The sequence below is a fragment of the Lotus japonicus genome, chromosome 6 (genome assembly GCF_012489685.1).
Source record: "Lotus japonicus ecotype B-129 chromosome 6, LjGifu_v1.2".
Classification (NCBI taxonomy): domain Eukaryota; kingdom Viridiplantae; phylum Streptophyta; class Magnoliopsida; order Fabales; family Fabaceae; genus Lotus; species Lotus japonicus.
Window position 1 is genome coordinate 6,363,416 of NC_080046.1, and position 27,150 is coordinate 6,390,565.

Sequence of the window (27,150 nt, forward strand, 5' to 3'; positions counted from 1 at the left end):
TAATGCTGACAAAGAGCATATCTGCAACAACATTTTCATCTTCATCACCATCTTCTTGCATGTGAGTCCATAGTGCAACGGAGGTGAAGCATGCGGCAGAAGCACGAAAGCACAAATATGAAGAAGTGGCGTTTTTAGATTTGGAGAAGAGAGAAGTGGTATTTATATGGCAAGAGGCTAAGGTTAAACTTGGGCCTAAGCTAGTGCTTACGGTTAGTTCAATCAGGAGCTCAAACTGATTTTGACCGAACCAGCCCAACCCACCTGATTGGCTAAAAAAGACCTCGGTTTTTTTGGATTCGGTTTGGGCCGGTGACCCATGGACAGCCTAGTGCAAAAGGTGTCTGGTGGAAGAAAAATGATACGAGTTGTCATGGAGTTGTGAAAGAGAAAGGTGCTCCTTTTGGGAAAGTTATGAAGCTTTTTTGTGACAGGCTTTTATTAAATGGTTGTTGGAGAGTTGGAGGGTAGGAGGCTAGGAGCTTTTCTTAGGAGGACTCGTAGGGAAGGTCTTGTAAAAGGTTCTGGTAATATAACACGTAAGGAAATTCCTCAAATTGAAATAGAGGACATCTTTGATAATATGTAAGCCTCTATGTGGTTCCAATATCTTTTCTCATATAAGAATAAAAAGTTAAGAATTCTATAAACAAATATGATACACGATTTGCACGAAAAGTATAGCCAATCAAATCTCTTTTCATCAGAAGTTGGACTATTCGAAAAAAAAATTGAAAACCAATCACAATAGGCCTGTATTCTTCCGACTTCCATTTCATATCAACAACGTTAATGGTTTTCACCTTTTATTTCGTTTACCGTTTATCTGAATAACACTTCTCATATAAGTAAGGCTTATTAGCACTTTTGGTCCCCTAGGTTTCTAAAATGTGCAAACGAGGTCCCTCAACTATAAAAATAGCATTTCGCTACCTTCACGTTAGTCTCCGTCAACACTTTTGGTCCCTCACCAATTTTCCGTCCAAAAACTAACGTTTTTGCCTGATGTGGAGTTTTTTTAATTGAGGTGGCATGACATTAGGAGAGAGAAGACCTAATAAGACTCACCCATGTGAGCTGCACATGATTCCTCTTCTTCACCACTACTACCCATTACTCAGGAACATCATCTTCTCCAACCCAACTTAAACAAATCAAACCAAAAAACCTTATGATCTTAATCATCTTAACCCAGAAAATAAGGATTTTTTTTCTTCTTCAGATTGTGGAAATAAAGCACAAATTATATATATCCAAAATAAACACATGGAACAGAGAAAGATAATTCATTAGGTGTGTACATATAAGCTTGATTCCATGGAACGAATTATATACTGTATTGTCACTAATTCAGAAGCTTGATTCCATGAATCATTAACAGGGGAAAAAAATAAAAGACATTACAACGTAATAAACGCATGGAACACTCAATCCTTTACATAAATCCCCTTCTCAAGAATTTCCACTACTTTCGATTCTTCTCTCTGAACGAATACTCCTCTGAACCCTTGCTCTTCACCAACCCCTAAGTCACCACCGATCCAGAAACCACTACCATCTTAAACCCTCACCTCACCTGAAATCACCACCAGAGCCACCATTCACTAACTCTTCCTCTCAAATGAAACAGAACCAAACCCTAATCACGACCGCAGCCTCTATCCTTTCCTTACCCAGATTCGAAAAATCGAGAGAGAGAGAGAGAGAGAAAGAGTAGCGATTCAGAAACAGAGAGGGAAGCAGCGATTCAGAAATAGAGAGAGGGGTTTTTGGGTCCATTCGCACCTCCAATGCGTCCCAAATCTCCATCTCAACAACAACCAAACCCTCCCCTCACATTATCTCTTTCTCTTGATGGGAGGTTGGGGTTAAGGTTTGGATAGGGTTGGGATTGCTGAAGAAATGGAGATGATGCTGTAATTTGTGAGAGAGAACGATGAAGATGAGAAGAGAAGATGAAGAAGATGAAGTTTTTGTTTTTTTTAATTAATTTTAACAATTTAAACTTTATTAAAATTCCACGTGGAAATTTGGTGGGGGACCAAAAGTGTTGACGGAGACTAACGTGGAGGTACTAAAATGTTATTTTTATAGTTTAGGGACCCCATTTGCACATTTTAGAAACCTGGAGGACCAAAAGTGCTAATAAGCCTATAAGTAATTATCTCTCCTGAAGTTACAGTACCTTTCACAACTACTGACAAAATCAGAAACTAGTGCTATAGAGGAAGGTTTGCCGTAAGAACTATTAGCGAGTTTTTTCTCTCAATCAACCTTTTGTTCATTTTTCTTTTTGTTTGATTTCACGTGTAGATGGCAGAAGCAAAAGCAACTTGGGAAGACTTCACAACTTGCTTTGCTCTTGAAGAGAAAAAGGAAAAAGTACGTCTCTACAAAGAGAGAATGAAAGAGTGGCACAACAATACCAACACCGGAGAACCAGTAGGCTTGACCACCAACTTCTACGGTGTTGGTGCTGCACCGCCACTCTCCTTCTGTTGTAGATGCATCATTTTTCTTTTTGTCTTCAAGTTCAAAGCAAGTTTCGAACCCTTTCCAACCCATGTCTAATTCCAACAGCTATATGTGCACACAACATTCAATAATCAAACAGAAAAATGAATGAGGTTGAATGAGAGACAAGACTCACTAATAGTTCTTCAGGTCACCCTTCCTCCATAGCACTAGTTTCAAATTGTGTTCATTGCTTCTAGGTGAAATAATAGAAACAAGTTAATGTATTGATCCAGAGAGGAAAAATGTAGTTATATGAGAAGTGTTATTCAGATAAGAACAGTAAACAAAATAAATGGGGAAAATGCTACATGTTACAGATACAAAATGCATGAAGACATATGGCAAGTTGTGATTGGTTTTCATTTTATTATTTTTCATACGGTCCACCTGATTTCTTGTAAAAAGATTTGATTGCTATAATTCCTGTTCTTTAAAATTGTGTATCATTAGCAGTTTAAAAATGATTTACTGTAATTTCTCATTTATGTTGGCTACTATACTTATTCTCAACACAGCAAAAGGTTAACCAGCAAATTCCAGTTGCCATCATTTTGGTACAAGTTATAACAACTTAATACAACACATGAATCCACTGGGTTCAGGATAGCTCAACTATCCTTGAATGCTTTCTGGAATTACGATTCCCCTTATGTTTTTCAGTAATATCATCATTACCAGGAAAAGATTTTTGAACATGAGAAAAAGGCTTTTCACCATTGTTTCCATCATCACATTTTTCATCATTGCTTTCAGTTTCATCATCCCCGCTGTCATCATCCGCACTGCTTGCTTCCGAATCCATTTCACTACCATCAGCAGCCAATGAAATCACATGCTGACCACTGGTAATAGCTGATTCAGCAGCAGCCACAGCCTCAGGTGTATGAAGATCAGCAACACCAAGCATCAAATCCTGAAAGAAAATGAAACAAAAAAAAAATTCACTACTTGCAAGTCAGTGATAAAATATAGGTAGCAGACATAATTATTGATATCCAAAGAGAGATAGAACAATACTAACCATTTCAATAACTTTGGTTTCATTTCCAGTTAGCTCTTCAATATTATAATTCTCAGGATGGTCCTATATTTTTTTTTAACAAAAGCTATAAGAAAATAGAACAAGGGAAGAAAATGGTTAAAAAGCAACAAATATTAGGGCCATAATTAGAAATAAAGTTTTAACCTTTGCATCAAGTTCTAGCCGTTTATTTGCTTCTGACATCACTCCTAGGAAGTCTTTAACCTTCCCTAAAACTGCACCAATACAAAATTATATGTCAGGCTGAAAGTTGTTTTTCATAGTATTAACTTATTCATCATAGAAATATGCTATACGCAAACGATAACTAGTTCATTGCCTATGCCTATAATAAAGTTGTTTTTCACCGTAATGTCACCAATATGTTTGTTATTTAAATTTGTGTTGGGAGTTTTTCTTCAAATCACAAGTTTAACCATTGATCAACTACATACATAAATAGCTACAAAACAAAAGCAAAAATGCATGTGAACAGGCAGAGGAAAGGATTGTTAAACTCAGAAAAACTTGAAGCAAATACTGTCTTGATCCAGACTCCAGAGTTGATACAGCTAATTTTATAATGATACAATATTACAGAAAGGGAAATAACATCTCTTCTAATCATGGGAATCAATTCCTGTTTAAATAAGGAATAATTCTCTGTCAGTTACATGGTCAATTAAAGGAGTAGAACTATGAATTTGTTCCTGATGAAGTTAACCAGATGTTTTTTGAAGCCTATAGAAGACAAAAATCTAAAGAAGCAAGAAGAATGCTACCAGCATACTCTATGATTAGTCAGCTTCTTAAAAATAGATCAATTTACTAAACAGGAGAATTGAGCTGATTTTAAAAAAATATACCAATCATAGTGTATAAATTGTGACCAAACAAGGCTAGTAAAATGTGTGATGCCTAACATTTCTCAAAGATGAAAATAGTCAAGACTCAAGAATGTTTCGAAGAAGTGGGTAGGTGCCCAAGATGCTAATGTGAAAATAGATAATGAAGTAATTTGCTTTGAAGGGGTGGACAAAACTTCACCATCTCGGAATCAGACTTTAAGAGATGGTGACATTTATGTGAAAATATATTTTTTGTTAACTCTAATTACTGAACATGTATCTCAGGGTTCATATTAAGATCAAATTCAGGAATCCGAATCAAGAGAACCCAGTGAGGATAAAAACTTGGGATGAATTTGAAACATTACGCTGGCTAGGTTGAACTGGGGCAGTGAGAGGAGTGCCATTACGAGGGAGTGTCTTGGTTTTAGGGTTTGATTCTCTTTTACCATCGCAAACAAGAAGAGTGGATTCTGCATAGAGAGATAAAATCAACTTCATGATTAGAGAAAAAAACTAATAAACGGAGAAAGATGATGAAGACCTAAGGATGAAAGGGGCATGCCCTTGTGCTCCAACTGGAGAAGCTCTTTGCTCCTCTCTGCCATAACTCGCGCCTCGTCTATCAAAACTGGGAAACAAGAGTATATAACATAGGTTTTTAGGGGAAATAGTGATTTTATGTTTTTTGTGAAATCATTTTGGGCCCAAAAAGAAGAACAAACACTCTGCAATGAAACGTGGGCTTCTCTTTTGGGTAGGGCAAGTTAAATTATGAGTCCATTGTAAGGGGAAGGATAGGTACATCACAACCACCGCCAACATTACAATGGGAGAAAACAAAAGATTGACTAAGATGTTCTTCGATACGACTATTTTTAACCCCTTAACATCTTAAGGAATAAGAACCTAAGGGAAGCTTAAAACTCGAGGCTGATTGACTTTCCTCCCCTACAAAAATTTGTAATGGAATACAAAGATCAATAATTAGGGGTGAAGTGTCTTAGGTGACACTTGCAAAATGAAGAAAATAAGAAGAGAAGAGAGAGATTACCCTAGAAAAGCATACGCATCATCCATCATGATCCAACATAAAACTCAAGCTCCTTCGTTTGATAAAATTGAATCTTAGAGGGTTTTATGCCTTTCTGGCCATACATCATGTCACGATCTTGCAAGATATTTAAGCTTCTTCATCTAAAAGACTTGAAGCTTAAAGGTTATGTATGTACCTTCCCAACCATAAGTTGGTAGACACAGTCCTTCAGATTAACCCCTTCATCCAACATAGTTGAAGCTTAAGGGGTTGTGTACTCTTTGACCATACCTTTACATTGACTTAAAACTTTCATGGGAAACTTTGAACAATAAGGGTTTGGATGAATAGAAACAACTCATGCCAACCTATATGTGATGGTTTCCCAACATCAGTGGGAACCTACGCCTAGCCAACAATGAACTAGTATGTACTCAACAGAATTACTTGCGGTCATAACCAACGTAGCATAACTTTTGGCCTCAGTCAAGTCAATCGTGCAGCCATATATATGAAAATGAAAAATTTAGTTCAATGGCTAGCAAGCTAATGAGAACTAGCCATGCGACGATCCAAAACTTTCAAGTTTGGCTCCAATGGAGATAAGATGATACGAATTACCCTTTATTAGGACAATATCCAAGAACTATAAATGGCTATTGTGTAGTGGTTGAAGAAGCTTTTTTATACATCTCATACACTCCCTAGGGCTAGGCTAGCAATTTCGTAATACAAGGTTTTTTTTACCATACAAAAACGTCGTGTAAACACAACTCTATTTCATATATACTATAATACAAATCTATCCAACAAGTTGTTGCTTAATAAACATTATATACATGTCCAAGAAAACTAGCAAAACATTAATCAAGGAAAATGACATTTTATTCTCGATGAGTCCAAGTTGAAAAGGACATTATTTTTAACCATTTTTAGGTTTTTTACTTTATCACACTTATTATTGGGTAGCAAACAACCGGCGAGGTACCAATATGTGTGATTTAATTCCATGGATAGAAAAGAAATTAAAAACGAAATTCAAAGACACTCATGTCAAAAGCCGAGATAGTAAGCATTAGGCGCGGAAGCAAAGTTAATCTCAACACCAGGTTTGTTCTCAAATGCATCATAATGTCCAAGTCCATTAGCCCTTGAAGATATAATGGATTGCTCCATCATGAACTTGTTGGCAAGTTTTCCCATATCCTTCTGCAGCTCCTCAATAGAACCCTTTAATTGGAGCAACTCATGCAAGCCAAGCTCATCAACAGGGCTCTCCCACCAAAATTGCCTCAGCCTAGCCCTCCTCACATGATCCATTTCATCCCCTCGCTTCTTTTCAATCTCCAAATGGTTAAGAAGCTGAGTCAAGTGCATGTTGTGGTCACGTACATTAGCATTTCGATGAGCCTCAACAAGTTGGTAAGCCCCAGACGGATCTTGGGGAGGGTTTCGAGTCACGTAACGATCCATGATGGACTCAACTTCTGGATGACCGAAAGAGAATGCTTTATCGGCCGGAGAGAAAACCACAATCGCGATCTCTACACCACAAAGGGTGCATAGTTCGCTAGCTTTCTTGAATAATCCTGAACGACGCTTAGAGAATGTTACTTGTAGGTGACTCTTTTTGGGTATTTTCTCAATGGGAATTTTTTGGCGACCTAAGCTAGACTTCTTCTTCATCATTGCAGAAATAAATCTGAGCAATGAGAGAAAGATGAAGAAGAAAGCCAAATGCTTCTTCTTTTGCTTTAGGATTCCATGAGTGGAAACTAACATCAGTATATATATATTGCTAAATCTTTAATTTACCCCAAACTCAATTAATTTTCCTTTTTATATGGTTTATTACTTTTTAATATTAGTCCAAAACTAGGAAGTTATATAATATTCTTTGATCTTAATATACGACTAAAATCATTTTCTGATGTAAAAAAAAATACACGACTAAAATCGGTTGTTTTTTTAAGTAAATCGGATGTTTGTACAATTAGTTTTTTAAAAAAAAAACAAGTGCAATCAGTTGGTATTATAAACGAATTTTTTTTACATCACGTTATCGAATTTCTTAAAAAAAAAATGTTACGTCAAATTTCTAAATTTAAAGGCGGATGTTTGTGATATTTTTAAAATGAAAAGTTTCTAGTTAAAAACCATGGTTAATTATCAATTACATTTTTTAGCAAAATAAAATTACAAATTTTCTAAGAAATAAAAGATAAAACTAGATAAAATTATTTTGACAAATTTTTCAAACCACCACCCAATTGAGTTTAATGGTAAAACTATTCAACAAAGTTTTTCAATATACTGGCCATTTAACACATTTTTGTTGCACTATCATCATATGGTTTGCTTAAAGGTCACGGCCAAATAGACATTAAATATCAAGTAAATTTTGCAGCATTTTATAAACTTATCATTTCCATGAGATAAGATATATTTTTAGAAATTATCTTAAAATAAAAATAAACTTGAAAAGGTATGTACCCTCTAATTTTTTCAATGTTTGATTTCTTAACGAAATTGGTTTCTTTTTCCTTTGAAAGGTTGTAATAATTGGCCAACAAAATATTTTCTCTTGATTCATATATCTTTTCTATTAAAAAACATATATGCTATTCAAGGTCCTCTTTCCAATTTTTCCATAAGCATTACGAGGAAGATTTTCTGCAATCATATTGTATTAACGCTAATCTTAGTATATGTATTATTTCATTTGAGCACAGCAAATATGCACAACACAATCTGAACGAGAGCCACGTGGTTTTCTAGAGTGTTGGACTTGGACATAGCATCAACTCCTTTTTTTTAATTTTTTTTTCAAGTAAACATAGCATCAACTCCTTGAGAATATGACATTACCATTAAATTGAGCTTATACCAGAAAAAAAAAAAGAGTTCCAGTAAACTTTATTTTTTGTTCAACAAACTATAATTTCTTACAAACAAAAATTATGCAAGAAAGCAACGAATGAGATTTTTTGTTTCATTCCTGCAGTCAAATGCAATCTTTTGATGGTTGTTCTTTTCCAAAAATTTATCCCTTTTGCGTTTCTTAAAAAAAAAATGTTTCTTAGCTGCTTGTTGTGTTACTTTATTAAGTTTGTATGTACCCAAAATGAGGAGTATAATAATAAAGATTCATGTTTACATGAGTCAGCAATTGTATTTTCCTAATAATATACTTTAAGATTAATGATGTCGATTAGATAAGTGTTAAGTCTTTCCCTTGATTGAAACAATGTCGCTCAGGCCCAATGTTAGAATTGAGATTCACTGCAACAGCTTCAAGGTCACAGTGGACGTCAACAAAGGTCTTCGGGGGATAGTTGAGTTGTCAAGTGAACGATAGCACTATTGCACTAGAATTATAATTTCAATTACCGCACGTCATTAATCTACTGGACCACCTAATATGGATATCACACAACAACAAAATAATGCGGGTAGCACATAATTCACCATATTACTATTGACCAAATGTGTTTTTGTGATAAATAAAATTATTATAGTGATTTTTGTAAATTATAAATTACTTGTGCTAATTTAGATTATTTTTTACTTGTGGTAAGAGCTAGGTGAATAAGGGTTGTTGGGGAAGAAAATGTCCAAAGATCAATTCCTGAAGAATGTGATTTATCTTCCCAATATGCCAAAAAAAAATATTATTTTTGACATTAATATAGAAATATAATTTTAGATGTGAACTTGAGATTAAGTGAATAATTTACAATTTAAAAACTATTTTGATAAGAAATTATTTTTTTTAAATTTCTTAATAATTAAATAATATTACGATAATTTCAATAAATTACATGACAAACACATACAATCTTATTTTCTTTCTAATGCTTATGCTTATTCTTTCACATCTCATAGTCTTATCTTGATTGGCCTTTTAACGAATTCGATATCTGGTTATCTAGGTTTTTCCCGCAATGTTCTTTTAACATGACATTCGGGATTAGCCTTTCTACTAAATCACCAAGAATTTGGTATATGGTCTGAAATATATTGAGTGAACTATTTAAGTGTTCTGGCAATTCAAACCCCAACAATAGTTATCCATCTCATGTAATTATTTTCCATGTAAAATGCTTTCAAGCATCACTAACCAAAAGTTCACACTTCAAGTTCCACAAATCACCTAAACGAACATACTAGACCACTAAATAGCAAAAGAAATTTTAGGACAAAAAAATTACTGCATCATTCTGATTCTGAAAGGGATTTTCGGGTCTCCATTGCATGTCAGGAACCACAGCAGGGGAGAAAACTCTCCCTAATACAGCTGCAGTAACAGTACTAGAGTCAGATACGACAAGATCATCAATCTACTACTTAACGGGGATACAAGAGGCTGCACCATTCCACTACTCCCAAGTCTATCATCAGCACCCAATATGTTCCTCTTAATTATTTTTGAGGCTGAAGGGACTGAGCCAAGGGCCTCATTGTTGGAAACCATGCTTCCAAGACTGAGAGGGATGCCAGAAGTTGCTTGATTTGACAAGCGCGCTGTTTTTGCCCCTCATAAGTGCTGCATCAGAAAGCGATTGAGATGGTCTACTGCTATTTTATAATGTTGTGTCTCAATGGCTTTCTGATGCAGTAAAATGATGGATTGCCATTTTAATTTAGAGGATAAAATTTGGAATCTTAACTGTTAAAAAATAGATGAACATAATGTTGACCCCTCACTAGGAAACTATGATTTCTAATCATCAGGATGCATTTGTACAAGGGTATGAGGGGCAAAAACAACCTGTCAGAGTGTTTTATTTCTCTTTAAAGGCATTTTACACATCATAAATGTTATTTTTCTATGGATGATACTACTAAAGCAAGGACTTAAATTCTTGAAATCAGTAACTATTACATTACAGAATGGGCAAAAGCACAATGTCAATAACTATTACATTACACTCATAAACATATAAATAATTAAGGCTTAATCCTCAAATTAGTCCCTGTCTTTGTGTCGCCGTCTGAAGCAGGTCTCTAACCTGAAAAATTTATGGATTAAATCCCTATCTTTAAAAAACGTATGAAGCCAGTCCTCGCCGGAGCTCGGAGCTCCGGCGAGTGATGATGCAGCATGCTGACTGTGTAACTGAAGGTGACATGACACTAAAAAAATTAAATTAATTTACACATATGATAATTAACAAAATTAAACTAATTCTAATTATAAACCAAAACTAATTAAACAATCTTAATTCCTCCCCCCCAACTAATCATAATTCCCTAACCAATTACCTCAATTCCCAATTCATCAACCACTCAGAAATTAGGGTTCATCATCATCTCCTTCTCCTTCCCCATTTCCTCTCGCTACAACGCAATCTTTTTTCATATATGATGAGATCTTTCCTCTACAACCCATCTCCAATTCCTTTCACGACGTCTCATACATATTCTTCCTTTCCTCTGTAAAACCCATCTTCAGTTCCTTTCATCATTGTTGGCCAAAAATCTAAAGTTGCAGATCCCCATTTCTTCAAAATTCAGAAAATCAACAGAAGAAAAAACCAGAACAGAACCCATGGAGCCCTCAACCTCTGGGTTTTCCTTTCTTCCTCCTCGCACCTCCGCCATCCTCATGGAGCCACCGTGACAGATCACAGCCACCACGCGATTTCCCTTGAACCAGCATCACCGTGAAACCACCGTCGAACCCACCATTCCTCTTTCTGACCTAGAAGGCGCTGCAACCATCACCTCTTCCTTTGAATCGCATCGTCGCCGTCGTCTCTCCTCTCTCTGACCTGGAAGGCGCTGCAACCATCACCTCTTCCTTTGAATCGCATCGTCGTCGTCGTCTCTCCTCTCTCTCGTGGAACCGCGCCGCCACTCCTCTCTTTCAAGTCCAGATCGTGCCGCCGTCGTCGCCTCCTTTCTTCCTTCTTGAGAACCACCGACGCTGCCACTGGTGATATCTTCTCGTGGAGCTCCATTGCTGCCATCTCTTGTTCTTCCGTCGGCGGAGAAAAGAAGAAGAGAAGCAGAAGAAGAAGAAGAAGAAGAAGAACGGGAGAGGAGAAGAGATGCAAAAGCAGGAAGAAAAGGAGATGATGAACCCTAATTCTGTTGTTCCATTGCTGCCATCTCTTGTTCTTCTTGTGTGTGGTTTGCATGTCGATTTGGGGTTTTCCTCAATCTGGGTCGATCTGGGTTTCTGTTTCCCTTTCCTAGTTCTGCTGCTACTGAACACTAGAGAAAGAAGGGAAAGGAAAATTATGAGAGAAGGAGAAGGAGAATCTGCGATTGTTTTCTGAGTTTTCTGGGTTCTGGTTATGATGTTGAAGAACTGGGGAATTTAGGTTTGGGGTTAATTGGGGGGAGGAATTTGTTTTTTTTAATTAAATTAAAATTTCTTATGTGTAATTTAATTTTTAATTGTTTATTTAATTTTTAATTCCACGTCAAGTTCATTAATCTAGTCAGCGTGCCATTTCATCACTCGCCGGAGCTCGGAGCTCCGGCGAGGACTGGCTCCATACGTTTTTCAAAGACAGGGATTTAATCCACAAATTTTTCCGGTCAGGGACCTGATTCAGACGACGATACAAAGACATGGATTAATTTGAGGATTAAGCCAATAATTAAATGCTGGAAAACTAGTAAAAAAATAATTATAAAAGACTACAAGATATTGCATCCCTAGTCTCCATGGAGCTTACAAATATCAAAGCAACATGAGGCTCGGGCATCATTTCATCATTGGTGAGATCAAGCATTAGCTCATGGCCTATTTTTTCACCCTTCAATTCGCAGATGTTGTACATCACACAACAAGACTTCAAAAGATAATTCCATTCTTTCTCATCCCCGTCTATTTGATTCTGAAGGATAGCCCATCTCCCGTACAACCTTGCAAATCCATCTTTCGCAGCCTTCTGGATCTTGCCAATCCTCTCATTGAAAGCATGCTGAGACCGGGTAAGGGGCCGCTCAGTGTAATGCACCAAGAGACAATCCATCATTGGGTGCCCTGAACTCCCAACAATCATCCCTGTGAGAAGCCCCTCATCAGCCACTCGAAAAAGACCAGATTTCTCCAACAACTCATTCCCGGTCATTGATCCAGGCCAACCCACAGAAACATAAGTGAACTTACACACCTCTCGGATTAACAATAGCCTGAAACAACATTGAATATGAAGTCTTTTGGTTCCTCTCTAAGAGCCTCTCGTCGACATAAGCACCAGGGAAAAACTTGGGAGCTGTAACAGGAAACGGAGATGTGTGCATGGATCCCACCACATCAGGAATCCCTGAAGTAGACTCAAACTCATCCTTGATCTCCCTCAAGACATCCTCATCAGGCCACTGCAGGCACACTTAGGCACTAGTGTTAGAGATTAAGAGAATTTGGGAGAGAAAAGATGAGAGAAAGAGAACCACAGTTCTCAGTTTATTGAATGAGTAATTGTACAGTTACAAATAAAACAAAGCATGCCTTTTATAATAAGGCTTTAACAACAGAAACAAATATTTCTAACTGCTGACTCAGCTAACTAATCACACTAATTAGCCACATAGGACTTGGATTATACAACTCAACACTCTCCCTTAAGCCAAGTACTTAAGAGACATAACACCAATCTTCTTCCTCAAGCTCTCAAATCTGTCAGTCTTCAATGCTTTAGTAAAAGCATCTGCTAACTGCACTTCAGTGTTGCAGTACACTACCTTGAGCTTCTCTCTATTCACCAAGTCCCTGAGGAAATGAAACCGCACCTCAATGTGCTTGGACCTTCCATGGCTAACTGGATTCTTGGACAAACTTATGGCAGAAATATTGTCTACCAACAGTTGCAAAGGAGTTTGAACTTGAATCCTCATTTCCTTCAGCAATTCTTCAAGTCACATAGCTTGACATGCAGCATAGCTCCCTGAGATATACTCAGCCTCACAGCTAGACAACGTTATCACTGGTTGTTTCTTAGAACACCAGGAAACTGGAGCATTGTTCATGAGGAACAAGTAACCAGAAGTACTTTTCCTCTCTACCAAATCTCCATAGTAGTCAGAATCTGCATAGCCAACTAGCTTTAACTCTTTCTGACCTGTACCAAAAGGAAAAAATATTCCATGATCAGAAGTTCCCTGAAGATACCTCAGTATCCTTTTAGCTGCTAGCATGTGTGATTTCTTTGGTTCACACATAAATATGGAGATCAAGCCAACTCCAAAGGATAGGTCAGGTCTGCTGTTATAGAGAAATCTCAGAGAGCCAACTATTTGTTTGAACAAAGTTGCATCAGCAGTTTCTCCTGTCTCATCCTTTGTGAGCTTTACATTTGCCTCAACTGGACAAGACACTGAATTGCAAGTGAGCATATTGAACCTCTTCAAGATTTCTTGAACATACTTCTTCTGATGCATCAACAAACCAGCAGAAGTATAAGCAAACTCCATGCCTAAGAAGTAACTCAACTTGCCCAAGTCAGTCATCTCAAACTCTGCTTCCATAAGCTTCTTGAACTCATCAATTTTCTTCACATCTGAACCAGTCACAAGTAAGTCATCCGCATATAGACAAATGATCAACAAATGACCATTTCCACAATCCTTTACATATACCCCATGTTCAACAATGCACTTCACAAATTGTAGCTGCTCAAGAAAGGAATCAATTTTCTTGTTCCATGCCCTAGGGGCTTGCTTTAATCCATATAAAGCTTTCTGCAACTTGTAGACCAAATTCTCCTTTCCTTTTACACTGAAGCCAGGAGGTTGTTGCACATAAACCTCCTCTTCTAGAGGACCATGAAGAAAGGCAGATTTGACATCAAGTTGGAACAAAGACCAATTTCTTGCACAAGCTACAGCGATCACAAGTCTGACAGTTTCAATTCGAGCCACTGGAGCAAACACTTCTGAGTAATCTAATCCTTGTTTCTGAAGAAAACCCTTGGCAACAAGTCTGGCTTTGTGTTTTGAGATAGAGCCATCAGGATTGAGTTTCTGCTTAAAAACCCATTTCACTCCAATTGGCAATTTTCCAGCTGGTAGTTCAACAAGTTTCCAAGTTTTGTTCTTCTCAATTGACCTGAGCTCCTCTTCCATCGCTTTCTTCCACACAGATTGTTTCAAAGCCTCAGTGTAATCAAGTGGTTCAGCTCCAGCCATCAACACAAGGTGTATCAGATCACCCTCATCAGTAATCAAATCATCTGTCAACACTTCATAGTCACTCAACCTCAAAGGTGGATTTCTCACCCTCTGTGATCTTTGAAGTGTTGTGTCCTCAGTAGGAATCTGGGTTTCAGCATCTGGTTGTAATTCAAAAACCTCTGAATTCAGAAAATCAAACTGTCTCTGTGTGACCCCACTTGTGGTTGTGGCCTCATGTGTATTCTGACTCAAACTAGTACAATTTGACTCCCAGTTCCAGTTTTCATCTTCAAGGACAATCACATCCCTACTGATGAGTACCTTATCCTTAATTGGATCATATAACCTATATGCACCCGTAGGATGATAGCCAATTAGTATCATTGGCTCACTTCTGTCTTGAAGCTTGGTTCTCTTCTGCTCAGGAACATGTCTGAAAACTAATGAGCCAAACACTCTCGATGATGAACTGATGGTTTGGAACCTGTCCACACCTCAATTGGTACTTTCCCATCAAGCTTCTTGGTGGGACTTCTATTTAGAATATAGACAGAGGTAGAAACTGCCTCTCCCCAAAATTTTTGAGGCAGACATTTTCCCTTGATCAAGCTTCTGGCCATGTTCAAAATGGTCCTGTTTCTCCTTTCAGCTAAGCCATTATGCTGAGGAGTATAAGGTGCAGTGACCTCATGTTTGATACCATACTTCTGACAATACACTTCAAACTGGTTTGAGGTATATTCACCTCCTCCATCTGTTCTGAAGACTTTCAACAGTTTATCACTTTCCCTTTCTACGGAAGCTTTGAATTGCAGAAATATTTCAAACACATCACTTTTCAGCTTTATCAAGTATATCCAAATCATCCTACTGAACTCATCAACAAAGGTCACAAAGTACCTATTTCCAGCCAATGAAAATGTCTCAAATGGTCCACATACATCTGAATGAACTACATCTAAGACTGCTCGAGATCTATGCTTAATTTCTGACTGAAATGAGTTCCTAGGTTGCTTACCAGCTAAGCAAACTTCACATAATTTATCAGGTTGGGAAATTTTAGGGATTCCAGATACCATATGTTTAGAACCTAGCTGAGAGAGACTTTTAAAATTCAGGTGACCATACCTTGAATGCCATAGCCAGCTTTCTTCATTTGAATCTCTAGCAGATAGACATTGAATGGCCTCAGATTTGATATTCACTCTAAAGGTTCTGTTCCTGGACAATTTGCTTCTCATAATTAAGTTGTCATCTGGATCAAACAATTCAGCCTTGCCATGTCCCATGATTGCAACAAAACCTTTCTCAATCAACTTCCCTACACTAAGCAAATTGACCTTCATCTCAGGAACAAACAGCACATGTGTGATAATGGCTTTAGTGCCATTACTTCTCTGAATCTCCACATTCCCAACACCTTCCACTTTCAATGTGCTATCATCTGCAAACTTCACCTTACTCTTCCTTGATGTGTCAAGGTCAGAAAGCCATTCTTTATGGCTTGTCATATGGTTTGAACATCCTGAGTCAAGATACCAAACCTCTGATGATGAGCTTTCTGCAGGATCGGTAACCATCAAGTTCAATGGTTCAGAACCTGATTCTTCAAGAGCAGAATCGGTAACCATCAAGTTCAATGGTTCACAACCTGATTCTTCAAGAGCAGAATCGGTAACCATCAAGTTCAATGGTTCACAACCTGATTCTTCAAGAGCAGAACTGGTAACCATCAAGTTCAATGGTTCAGAATCTGATTCTTCTAGAGAAGAATTGATAACCATCAAGTTCAATGGTTCAGAATCTGAATCTTCTTGTGCAGTATAGGCCTCCTTCTCATGGTGCTTCTTGTAACGCCCCGATTTCTCGAGTGTTACACAGTAACTAATTAACCAATTTTCATAAAGAGTTTTCGTCGATTCACTTATTAATCTTCAATTAATGACAAACCTTTCATTTTACGAAAACTCTTGAAACATAACCTTTCCAAAAACACGCGGAAGTAACCAACATCGTAAAACTTTTTAGATAACCAACTGTAAAGAGTACGAATCAAAGGCCTGAATGAAAATAAAGATTACATCAAAACTTGTTCATTCGAATTTAAGCAATAAAATTGTTCGATACCAACACTTCGGAAACTCTCAACCCCAACAGAAAACAAAAGACTCTCAACCCAAACCCTATTCCTTAGCCTCTTCCTCTTCCTCTGAAGTGTAGTCGTCCTCCGGTATTGGCACGTCACGTATCATCAACTCCCAAGAATGAGTCATCGCCATTATCTTCACGTCCATCTACCCCCCCCCCCCCAAATAAACACATAGCAAACAAGTAGGGTCAGGTCCAACAAAAAGAATGATAATGACAAAATCAACAACAACATATATAATATAAGTACATTATATGTCTTTTATGGGAAAGAGTCAGTTACTAACGGGAGCCCAACTCATAAGAACTCCATGGTTAAGTGTGCTAGCCTTGGAGTAATATTGGGATGGGTGACCTCCTGGGAAGTTTTCCCGGGAAGCGCGCGAGTGAGGACAAAGCGCGCTGAAAAGACTCGTGTTGTTACCGTGAGGCCAGTCGTCAGATCAGGATGTTACACTTCTTCTGTTTTCCTTTTTCAGATTTACACTCATATGAGTAGTGACCATACTTATGGCAATTGAAGCACTCTACATTCTTCTTATCTCGCTTCTTTTGCTTCTTTCCTTGCCATCCTCCTTTCTCTGAGGTTTCTGCCCTATCTGAATCTTGCTTCCCTTTATCATTATTCTGATTCCATCCTTCTTTGTTACCCTCACGCTTGCTCTTCCATTTTTTCTTCTTCTTCTTCTTGTCATCATCCCTGTAGTGACTTGCTTTCAGGGCTTGCTCAGTTTTGTTTACCTGAACTCTTTCAGCTAGCCTCATCTCATGAGCTTCAAGAGAACTTTGCAGTTCTTCTATTGTCATCTTGGACAGATCCTTGCCTCTTCTATGGCAGCAACAACATGATCAAATTTCTGAGGCAATGATCTCATCACCTTCTCCATAATCATGAGATCAGTGATGATTTCTCCACAGCCCTTCATTTGATTTGTAAGAGTAACAATTTTATTGAAATACTCACAAATCTTTTCACCTTCAAACATGTGCAGCATCTCATGCTGCCTCCTAAGAGCTTGAAGTTTCACCTTCTTCACCCTATCACTTCCTTCATGACTTCTAACCAGAATATCCCATGCTTCTTTTGCAGTCTTTGCATTCTGAAGCTTCTCAAAATGCACATCATTCACACATTGATGCAACAAGAATAAGGCTTTGTTGTCCTTCTTCTGGTTCTCTTTGTAGGTAGATTTCTGAGCATCAGAAGCATTGTTGTCAGGAACTGGAAATGCAGTCTCAATCACATCGTTCACCTCTTGAAAACTGAACAAGATCTTCATTTGCGTACACCATCGGTCCCAATTTTTCTCTGTCAGAATTGGGAGGGACATAGATGGAAGATTGCCATTGCTGTTTCCACCCATTGTGGATTACTGCTACAGAGTTCTTGATCACAATCTGCAAATCAAGAGTCACCAATTCAATCTCAACTCAACACGCAAAAGAATCGAAATTGGTCGCACCCAGAAGGATCGAAAGCAATCCTAATCTTGATTGCAGCTTGAATTTCCCAGTATCAACACCTTCAGATCAATTGACAGATCCTCTCGCCGATTCCCAATTCTGCGCACAGCTTCTCAAGAACGCAAAACTTCACCGCTTCAATTCACACGAACGCACCCAAGTCTTCACCGCTTCACTTACAAGACCGAGCACGAGCCTTCACCGCTTCACTCACAAGAACGCCTTTCTTGCTTCAATCACACAAACTATTCACACGCAGTGAATCTAAGAATCGCGTTCTGCACGCAGTAGAAACGCAGTTCTGAACGTGCAATTTCTGAAGCCAAACAGGTCACGGATCTTTCTAGCTCTGGATACCAATTTGTTAGAGATTAAGAGAATTTGGGAGAGAAAAGATGAGAGAAAGAGAACCACAGTTCTCAGTTTATTGAATGAGTAATTGTACAGTTACAAGTAAAACAAAGCATGCCTTTTATAATAAGGCTTTAACAACAGAAACAAATATTTCTAACTGCTGACTTAGCTAACTAATCACACTAATTAGCCACATAGGACTTGGATTATACAACTCAACAACTAGCACTGTGTCTACAGCCTTGAAAACCTCACGAAAATACTTGCGGCAAGTTGTATAAGCTAAAACAAACTTGTCTGAGGCTGTCTTTATAGTGCTCCCTGTTGCTAAGCTAGCCTCCAAATACAAGTGGCAATTTTCTGTCTCACAGGGGCAGCATCCGCCATCACAACTTGTGCCCTCAGCTCCTCACAGATCATATTAAAAGTTAATCTTCCTAGTGGCGGAAGCACAGGGGTGACTTCCCCCTGCTTAGTCACCCCTGGCTTCTTGAAAATTCTAAAGGAAAAAAATTTGAAGCATAGTATTTAAAGGCAAGAGGCAGAGATTAACAGAACGTGAGCACCCCTTCTTTCTTTTATACGTTTATACACACAGCACAGCACAGCACCTCTCTTTTTTTATTTCCTTTTAATAATCACATGTAATGGGACCCATACATCCAAAGTTATACTATTTAAAAAACATAACATTAGGATAATAGTCAAGCCGTGATTTGTTTAACAGAAGCAAGCATAGGGAAGGAAATAGAAGAGAGAAAGGAAAAAAACAAGGTAAAGAAAAGAAAAGTTAATTGCCTTGTTTGGATTTGTTTAATTAAAGAAACAACTCAAACAAGACAAAGAGAAAAAATAAGGGATTTTGATCAGGTGGTACAACATTTAGAATCTCTCAATTTTCTCTCTTGCTCTTCACTTTCTCATGTATGACTTTTTATGAATATTCAAATTTTCATGAGTTCAAACTTGAATTAATTGGTTCAATTCTCTTTTTTGTTACTTAATTGGTTTTATTATATGAAATTGAATTTGTGGTGCTTGTATTTTGCTTGTGTCTTCCCATCCTGAACTCTTACTTGTCTTCTCTATACTACTAAACCATAACAAATGGCCTCAATTTCTATTATTAGCTTCCAAAACCTTGAGCTAGTTACTAACGGTTTTTCTTTGTTTATTAGATACGTTTGATCAAATTGTTCATCATGTACCACACGCCTACACTTTATTGCAGTATTTGTACAAAGTTGTTACCGACTCGCCAAGAATTAACCAATCATGTGCTTCAATGAAGATCATAAGGGACTTAATGTAGTATGGGACTCCTTTGATGCACTTGGAAAGTCTCGATGTCAATTTGATCTTAACGCTCCTCAACCGGAAAAGGAAAAGCAAGCGGAAGCAACAAGGCATGAAGAAATAAAGAGGCCTCTTTTGAGTTATTATTATTTTTGTTATAAGTTGTCTCTTCAATATTAATAAATTGTTTCCTAAAATCCTTTGCGAGAACAATTCTTTATTAGTTGCTAAAATATTCATAAATCTTTTTTTTTTTTGAAATAAAATGAAAATATTCATAAATCTTGTTTCCATTGCTATTGTAGTTACCAAGTTTTAAGCGCATTTACAATTGTTGACTTAAGATCTAATTTTAATAAAAACTTGCTGTCTTTTATTGGTTATACTTATAGGTACAATTTTATTAATAAAAATTCAAAAATTAACTAAAATTAGGAAACAATCAAATTAGGGAAACAAAACTCAGAGAATCTGGTCAGATTTCCACATAAAATTCAAAAATAAATTAAAATTAGGCAGGGGTGACTAACCTCATTATGTACTTCAGTCAGCTTGGTTGAATTCTGATGGGGTATTAATCGACTAAGCCTTGCTAATGATTGGCGGTGGCTAACTTGGGCCTTCAAGCTTCCATGGGGTCCAACCTATTTTTATCTACTCAGTCGAACCTTGGACATAATGGTCCACTATTCTACATATATTACATCCACTACAACCCAAAACAATTGCTTATTCTAAGTTGTTTGTGATCAAGACAGTTGCTATTAATCCAAACTTCCTTTACCTTGCTTTTTGCTACAGAGAACTCTTCTCAACCTGATCATGGAGGCATTGAACGAGGCCAACAAATGCAAACATGAGCCAACCAATACACTTACTATTCCAGCAAACAACTTGAAAACAAATAAACCAAGCTGAAGATTTGACAGTATCCAGGATGACCATTTTCTTCCAAGAAAGCATTATCCATATTTCTATCAACTCCATTCTTCCTCACCATCACCATCATGAAAAGTACTCACAAATAGTGACGTAGTCGGACAAATAAAATTACGTAATAGTAAAAAACATATGAAGGAAAATTCAGAAGATAAATTCAAACTTTAATTTGTCCAAAGAGCATTTTTTTTTGAACTAGCTCATTCTACGATGTTATCCACATAGAATAATATCCTATAAAATGTTAGGGTCAATTGGAACCCCCTCTCAAACCAAAGGAAATAGTACCACCAAGAGAAAAATTGAAGACAAAAAACAGAAACCAATTGAGGTAAACGAATATACCAAAAACAGGGAAAAATCAAACAAAAGAACAATCACAAAATCACTCGGACTGGCGCATTATATAACTGATATTTTCTTCCTTGTTATCCATCTCCTTTTGACATCTTCTATGGCTTCCTCCCTCATCTTCACAAGGTCACGAAGGCATTGCTGATAATGAGTTTCAATTGCGTCAAGTTCCAACTGCAGCTCATCTTTGTCAGCTAAATCAAGAGAACATGTGCTTGACATGTTCATGTTTTTGGATGGACTAGAACATGAGGTGATTAGTGAGCTACTAGCTGAGTTATCTGATTGATTCTTGTGTCCATCTTCTTGACCACAAGTTCTGAAGTCTGAAGATTCTGAACTTGAATTGAAACCATTGGATTCCTCGCAGCACTCGTCAAAAATAAAGAAATCTGGCTCTAGACCATTAAAATCTGAGTCAGTTGTAATCCCATACTCAGCTGAAACATCTGACAAAACAGATTCCTGTTTCTCCTGATCTTCCCCATCAACAAGCTGCGAATGAACCAAACCCTCACAAATTGCCTTCATATCAAAATCACTTGATCGTAATGGCCAATGGCAGTTTAATTGTTCATCATTCTGAGCGTCAGAAGAAGGCCTACACAAGTGATCTGTTCCAGCAGAGAGGTTCTCACATAAAGGTTTCCAGTTGGGCACAAGCTTGACAATGATGTCGTTTATTAGCTCGGCAATGACAGCTACATCCTCATGCCTGAGTTCCAGATCTTCCACCATCTCCTCAGCAATTGAAATTGCTGTATCAGAATCGACATAGAATGGAAAATGGATATTCCTTGCTCCACCTACATAAACATATAAACATTTAGCGCACAGTAAAACAAATAAAAAAAATGTATCAAACTTACCATGAGTATCAGCAATCCGCAGCGTAAGGGAAATTGTATTCTCAGCATTTTTCTCCCCTCTTAACCTAAATTCGTTATTCTCAGTCTTCCTCAGGAGATCAAAAATCGAAACTTGAAAAGTTTCTTCAACTTTTGGTGCAGAGGAGCCAGGTGAGGTATGCTTGAGGTTTGAATCTATCTCCATGGGATGAGGCTCACAAGTTGGTGGATTCACTAATTTGATGGAGGGATTAGGAAGCTGCATAATATCATGATTGATCTCCTTTGAGTTTTCAGTCGCAAGGAATGGGTCTTTCAGTAGTTCAGATGCAGGCAATCTCATAGAAGCTGGAACTAGACACTTCCCTATAAATTGTTTCACTTGAGGATCATTTACTTTAGCAAGAGCAGCGGGCTTTATACCCTGAAAATAAAAAATTATCAGTAAAGAAGATAAATCAGCTAATTCTTACAAAAAAGGAGGAACTGATAAACAATATGAGAGATTCAATACAAATGCCTGAGACTTACAGAAGTAACTTTCTTATATATCTGTGCCGGATTTTTACATTCACTATACGGGAAATCACAGGTGACCATTTCCAGGATACACATGCCAAAGGAATATATGTCGACAAGTTCAGTGTATTCTTCCTCATATAGCTCTGGGGCCATGAACTCTGGTGTACCTACACACGGTGAGAATAAAAACTGAATTTATTTCATTTGAAAGGTTCAATAGAAGGCTAAACTACTAGAAGAAGAACAAGCATATTACCAATAACACTCCGGGCAGTAGGCTGCTGCATGACAATCGCCAATCCAAGATCTCCAATCTTAACTTGCCCAGTGTTCCCATTAACAAAAATATTATCACATTTTAGGTCCCTGTGAATAATAGGAGGACTGTGGCTGTGCAGATAGCATAGTCCTCGAAGAATCTGCCTCGCCCAGTTCTTGATGGCTTTCATATCCACATTCTTATGCTTCTTCCGATACCTGTCACATAAGCAAGAGCACCATGAAGGGTTACACAAAACAAAAGCAGAAAAAATGCAAAGCATGGTTTTAAAGGGTTTTCAACATCACGACAGCAATTGCGGCCGCATTAGCAGCATGTTGCAATTTCCATGAATTCTAAACCATGGTCTAGGGTAAAATCAATCGAATTCAGTAAACTTACTGCCTCAAACTCCCAGATGTGAAGAGCTCAGTTATCATGTTAACAGTCTTGGTCTTATCATCCACCCATGAATTATACAACTTAATGATATTCTCATGTTTCAACGATTTGAGGAGATGAACCTCGGAATACAACTTCTCCAAATCTCTAGGAGACTGCAAAACATCCTCAATACTAATTTGGTTCCACGCAACTTCTATACCATCTACTTCATCAAACGCTTTATATCTACACAATTAATCAAAAATCAAAAATTAAATTCAAACAAAACAATTGTACTATTCAATCTGTTGATCAATTACACAAAAAGAGGGAGGTGCATACACAGTCTTGAAGGCTCCTTTCCCCAACATTTCATCATACTGAAGAAAAATCGAAAATTGATTACATAAATTTCAAATTCAAACATAATTCAACAAACACAATAAAGAATTTTCAAGAACAATAGCAGAGCAGTAGCATACAATACAAATTAGTGAAATTACATACCCGTGCATATCGTAACGTAGGATCTTTCTCCACAACACCATCATCACCAGTTTCGGAATCCATAGCAGCGAAAGAGAGAAGAAAACCCCGACCCGACAAAGAGGGGCAAATCGGGTAGAGTGATTTTGTGATTGATGATGATTATCAAAGGGTCAAGAGGCGGAGGAAGGTGGGTTTTTCAGAAAAAGCCTCGGAAGCGACGGAGTAGGAATCGAATTCCGATTGGAAGCGGAGGCGGAATCGACAACCGACGGCGGAACACATGTTGGAGAATCGCAATTGCATGGAGGAGCAAGGGTTGTTGCGTTCGGATCGCCGCCGCAGCAAGGGGAGAACGCTCATGGATGAAGAATCAGACGTAGACGCACCCATACCTCAATCTGCATCTTCTGAAGAAACCCTAACCCTAATTCACACAACACACAAACACGATGATGATGAACACGAATGAAGGAGAAGACTCTCGTTTCCCTCTAACAATTATTATACTAGGAGTTGCAAATTTCACTTTACCCTCTTTTATTGAGTGCTTAATCTTATCTTATATATTTGATTTTGAGTACTTTATCTTTATCTTATAATTAATCATTTATTATCAGCTCGGACCATAAAATTTAACTTATTAGATTTTTCTTAGAAAGTAAAAAGATAACTTTGATTTTGATTATTATTTAAATTTAAATGGCCATTTTTAATTAAGTAACACTTCAAATTGTAAACCGTCAAAGATAAAGGTTGTAAAGTTATCATCAAGTTGAGTTGAGCCTTATTTCCAATTCTGTTTTTTATCTCTATCGTATATCTTTTTTGATTGACAATAAAAAATAAAAACTATATCTTTTTTCATCTGGTTAGTTTCAATTTTTAATCATTCATCTTTATCGTTAGTTTAATTCGTTTTTTTTTTTTCATGAAAGAAAATAATTTCGTTATAAGTTATTTTCATATGTGCAATTTTTTCTCATGTTTCCATGTACCTTCAAAGACCAATATCTACTCATGACCAATTGGATGTGGTGCTTTCAAGTGATTTTTTTTTAAAGATCAAATTTATTGAAACTAAAGTAGCATGATACAATCAGTTTGCTATAGCAACACTAGGAAGCTATTAGCAAAACCCAACCCGGCAATACAAAATGCCCTGTGCCTTAGCAAAACCAACAGACTACCAATTTACAAGCGCAGTGCACCTAGGTGCCTTATAGTAGTGAACCGCAAGAAGTAAGAGAGTTAATTCGCTCTTCTATCTTCCAACAAAACCCAAAGGGGATCCAAACCTTCACAACCTGTGTTTGCCAAGAAATCAGCAACCGAGTTTCCTTCTTAATATGTGTGCCTAATTTCAAGGACATTGATTTCCTTCATCAGAATATCAATCTGATTCAGTTCATTGAGCAGTTTCCAGGGTCGTTTTTCTCTCGATACCACCCATCCTATAGCCGCTGTGGAGTCGCTTTAAAGAATTACATTGTTGAAGAGAAATTGTTGACAAAACTGCAAGCCAAATAATATTGCTTTTACCTCAGCTTCATGTGCCCAACCGAACCCTATGCCAATTGCAAAGTATCCAAGAAATTTCTTGCTTGAATCCCTAATAATTCCTCCAACCCCACTGGTCCCCGGGTTGCCCTTTGAGGCTCCATCAACATTGCATTTCAGCAACCCGATGTTAGGAGGTAGCCACGAAACATGTCTAGGATTGGGATGGGGCATAGGGAGCTGAATGTTTTCCAAGTTTCTTGAGATTTGATCAATATCAAAGGGACATGTTGTCCAAGCTGTAACACCCCGCTTTCCAGGTGTCACTTTAGTAACCAAAAATAAACTTTACGCGGAAAACAGGTAATTTTTTTTTTCGTTTAATTCCTTTTAAAACAAGCAATAGGAAATAAAGACATAGCCCAACCACTAAACTAACCGATATACAATATATACATCTGTACAGCCTCAGCTGCACTCCATGTCACGCGAAGCCGCAGTGACTCCAAAGTAGTACGCCCGCAGGCAAATATACAAACCAGAACTGTGAGTAAAAGTATCAAAATACAGTTATCCAAGAGAAAGTCGGCACTCAAAAATGGCTTGAAAGGAAGACCCCTATACTCCGACAGACTCTCTGTGATCCTCCTCAAAAGAACCACACAAAAAGCCACACATCGGAACCTACCCTGTCCCCAAAAGAAACTGACGATCAGAGCTCTACACAAAAAATGACGCCTGCCTAAACCTACCCTCCCTTCACTGCTCACATAACCGAGTCCACAGCGAACTGAAGACGGCAAGTTGAAGCTCAGCTCCATGCGTCGTAAAACTCCTTCCGTCAGACGTCCACGCTCGTCAGTACGGTCCTCCAACTCAAACCTGATCCCCCCCGAGGGAGAGACCATCGAAAACCAATCCACCGTCGACATCTGGCAGCAGGCCGACCGCCCAAACACAAACATACAAACAAAGCCAAGGCGCTAGGGTCAACTCACAGAAATACGTAGATATACACTCAACATGTGATATGGGGTATAGATATATGTTGATATTTAAGCATATAAGTAATCCTAGCATGTTATGGCTCTAACATTGCTTCAATAAACAAACAGCACACAGTCTCAGTCAGCATGAATGTATGCGTGAAATGCAATTATGAATCCGGATTTGTGACGCGTTCCCGTTCGCCACAAGTGAAGCATTCCCGTTCTTCACTATGGATGGACCATTCCCGTTATCCATCCTGGATGAAATCCATCCTGGATGAACCATTCCCGTTATTCATCCTTGGTGAACCATTCCCGTTATTCACCATATGATGAACCATTCCCGTTATTCATCATTTATGCAAGGTGAACCATTCCCGTTATTCACCATGATATGCACAGGTGAACCATTCCCGTTATTCACCCGATTGAATGCAACGTGGTTAGCCAAACAACGAATCGTCCTTACCACGAAAGTGTCTAGCTCACAACCCAATCTCAACCAAACCCAATGAGTTAGTGTCGGTCAATACAACACAACTCGGAGTAAGTGTCGGTCAATACAACACAACTCCAACAAGAAAACACAAGGGTCTAGTGTCGGTCAATACAACACAGCCCAAACAACAAGAGCACTAGGTGTCGGTCAATACAACACGGCTCCACAACACTCCCCAAGAGTACTAGAGTACTCGATGACTTCAATCATCACCATAGCTCACCTTAGTGGCTTTCCCCAATTCCGATAACTCTCCCAACCCACAACAAAGGTCGACTTTTCCCCGTCTTTCGTAAATGTTTTCCCCTTTAGTTCTCCTATAACTATTCATTTAGTAAAAACGTTTCGAATTGAATTAGTCAGGTTATGAGTTTATTTCTCAAAGTCTAAGTCTCCCAAAGTCTCTAGTTTACAAAATTCTATTCATTCTAGGTTTTCCGAAAACCAACCACCCAAAAGAAGTTTCCCGGGGAAAGTCTAAGTAAACCAACGAATCCCAATAAATGGCTAAGTCCCAAACCCCTCGTTTGAACTTGCCTAGGGTTGCTCATCCAACC

The 27,150-nt window shown here is 37.9% G+C and overlaps 3 protein-coding genes across 5 annotated transcripts; all 3 read right to left on the bottom strand.

Annotated features, from left to right (window-relative positions):
- Nucleotides 1-2,970: 2,970 nt before the first annotated feature.
- LOC130721868 (uncharacterized) lies at nt 2,971-5,076 on the bottom strand. Of its 2 annotated transcripts, none has more exons than XM_057572454.1 (5): nt 4,931-5,076; nt 4,755-4,859; nt 3,704-3,774; nt 3,539-3,601; nt 2,971-3,430 (listed from the first exon to the last, which is right to left on the bottom strand). In XM_057572454.1, exons 1-5 carry the CDS (start codon nt 4,992-4,994, stop codon nt 3,116-3,118), a joined length of 618 nt encoding a protein of 205 aa, XP_057428437.1. In that variant the 5' UTR covers nt 4,995-5,076; the 3' UTR covers nt 2,971-3,115. The 2 variants fall into 2 exon arrangements, with proteins under 2 accessions (XP_057428437.1, XP_057428438.1); XM_057572455.1 differs by having other exon boundaries at nt 4,952-5,019.
- Nucleotides 5,077-6,475: 1,399 nt separating this feature from the next.
- On the bottom strand, nt 6,476-7,111 carry LOC130724788 (agamous-like MADS-box protein AGL62). The gene has a single exon (XM_057576068.1). The coding sequence runs from the start codon at nt 7,109-7,111 to the stop codon at nt 6,476-6,478; it is 636 nt and encodes a 211-aa protein (XP_057432051.1).
- Nucleotides 7,112-20,885: 13,774 nt separating this feature from the next.
- LOC130722563 (serine/threonine-protein kinase WNK8-like) lies at nt 20,886-24,149 on the bottom strand. Of its 2 annotated transcripts, XM_057573322.1 has the most exons (7): nt 23,627-24,148; nt 23,462-23,499; nt 23,138-23,365; nt 22,733-22,953; nt 22,486-22,643; nt 21,976-22,378; nt 20,886-21,912 (listed from the first exon to the last, which is right to left on the bottom strand). In XM_057573322.1, exons 1-7 carry the CDS (start codon nt 23,687-23,689, stop codon nt 21,155-21,157), a joined length of 1,869 nt encoding a protein of 622 aa, XP_057429305.1. In that variant the 5' UTR covers nt 23,690-24,148; the 3' UTR covers nt 20,886-21,154. The 2 variants fall into 2 exon arrangements, with proteins under 2 accessions (XP_057429305.1, XP_057429304.1); XM_057573321.1 differs by having other exon boundaries at nt 20,886-22,378; nt 23,627-24,149.
- Nucleotides 24,150-27,150: the final 3,001 nt, after the last annotated feature.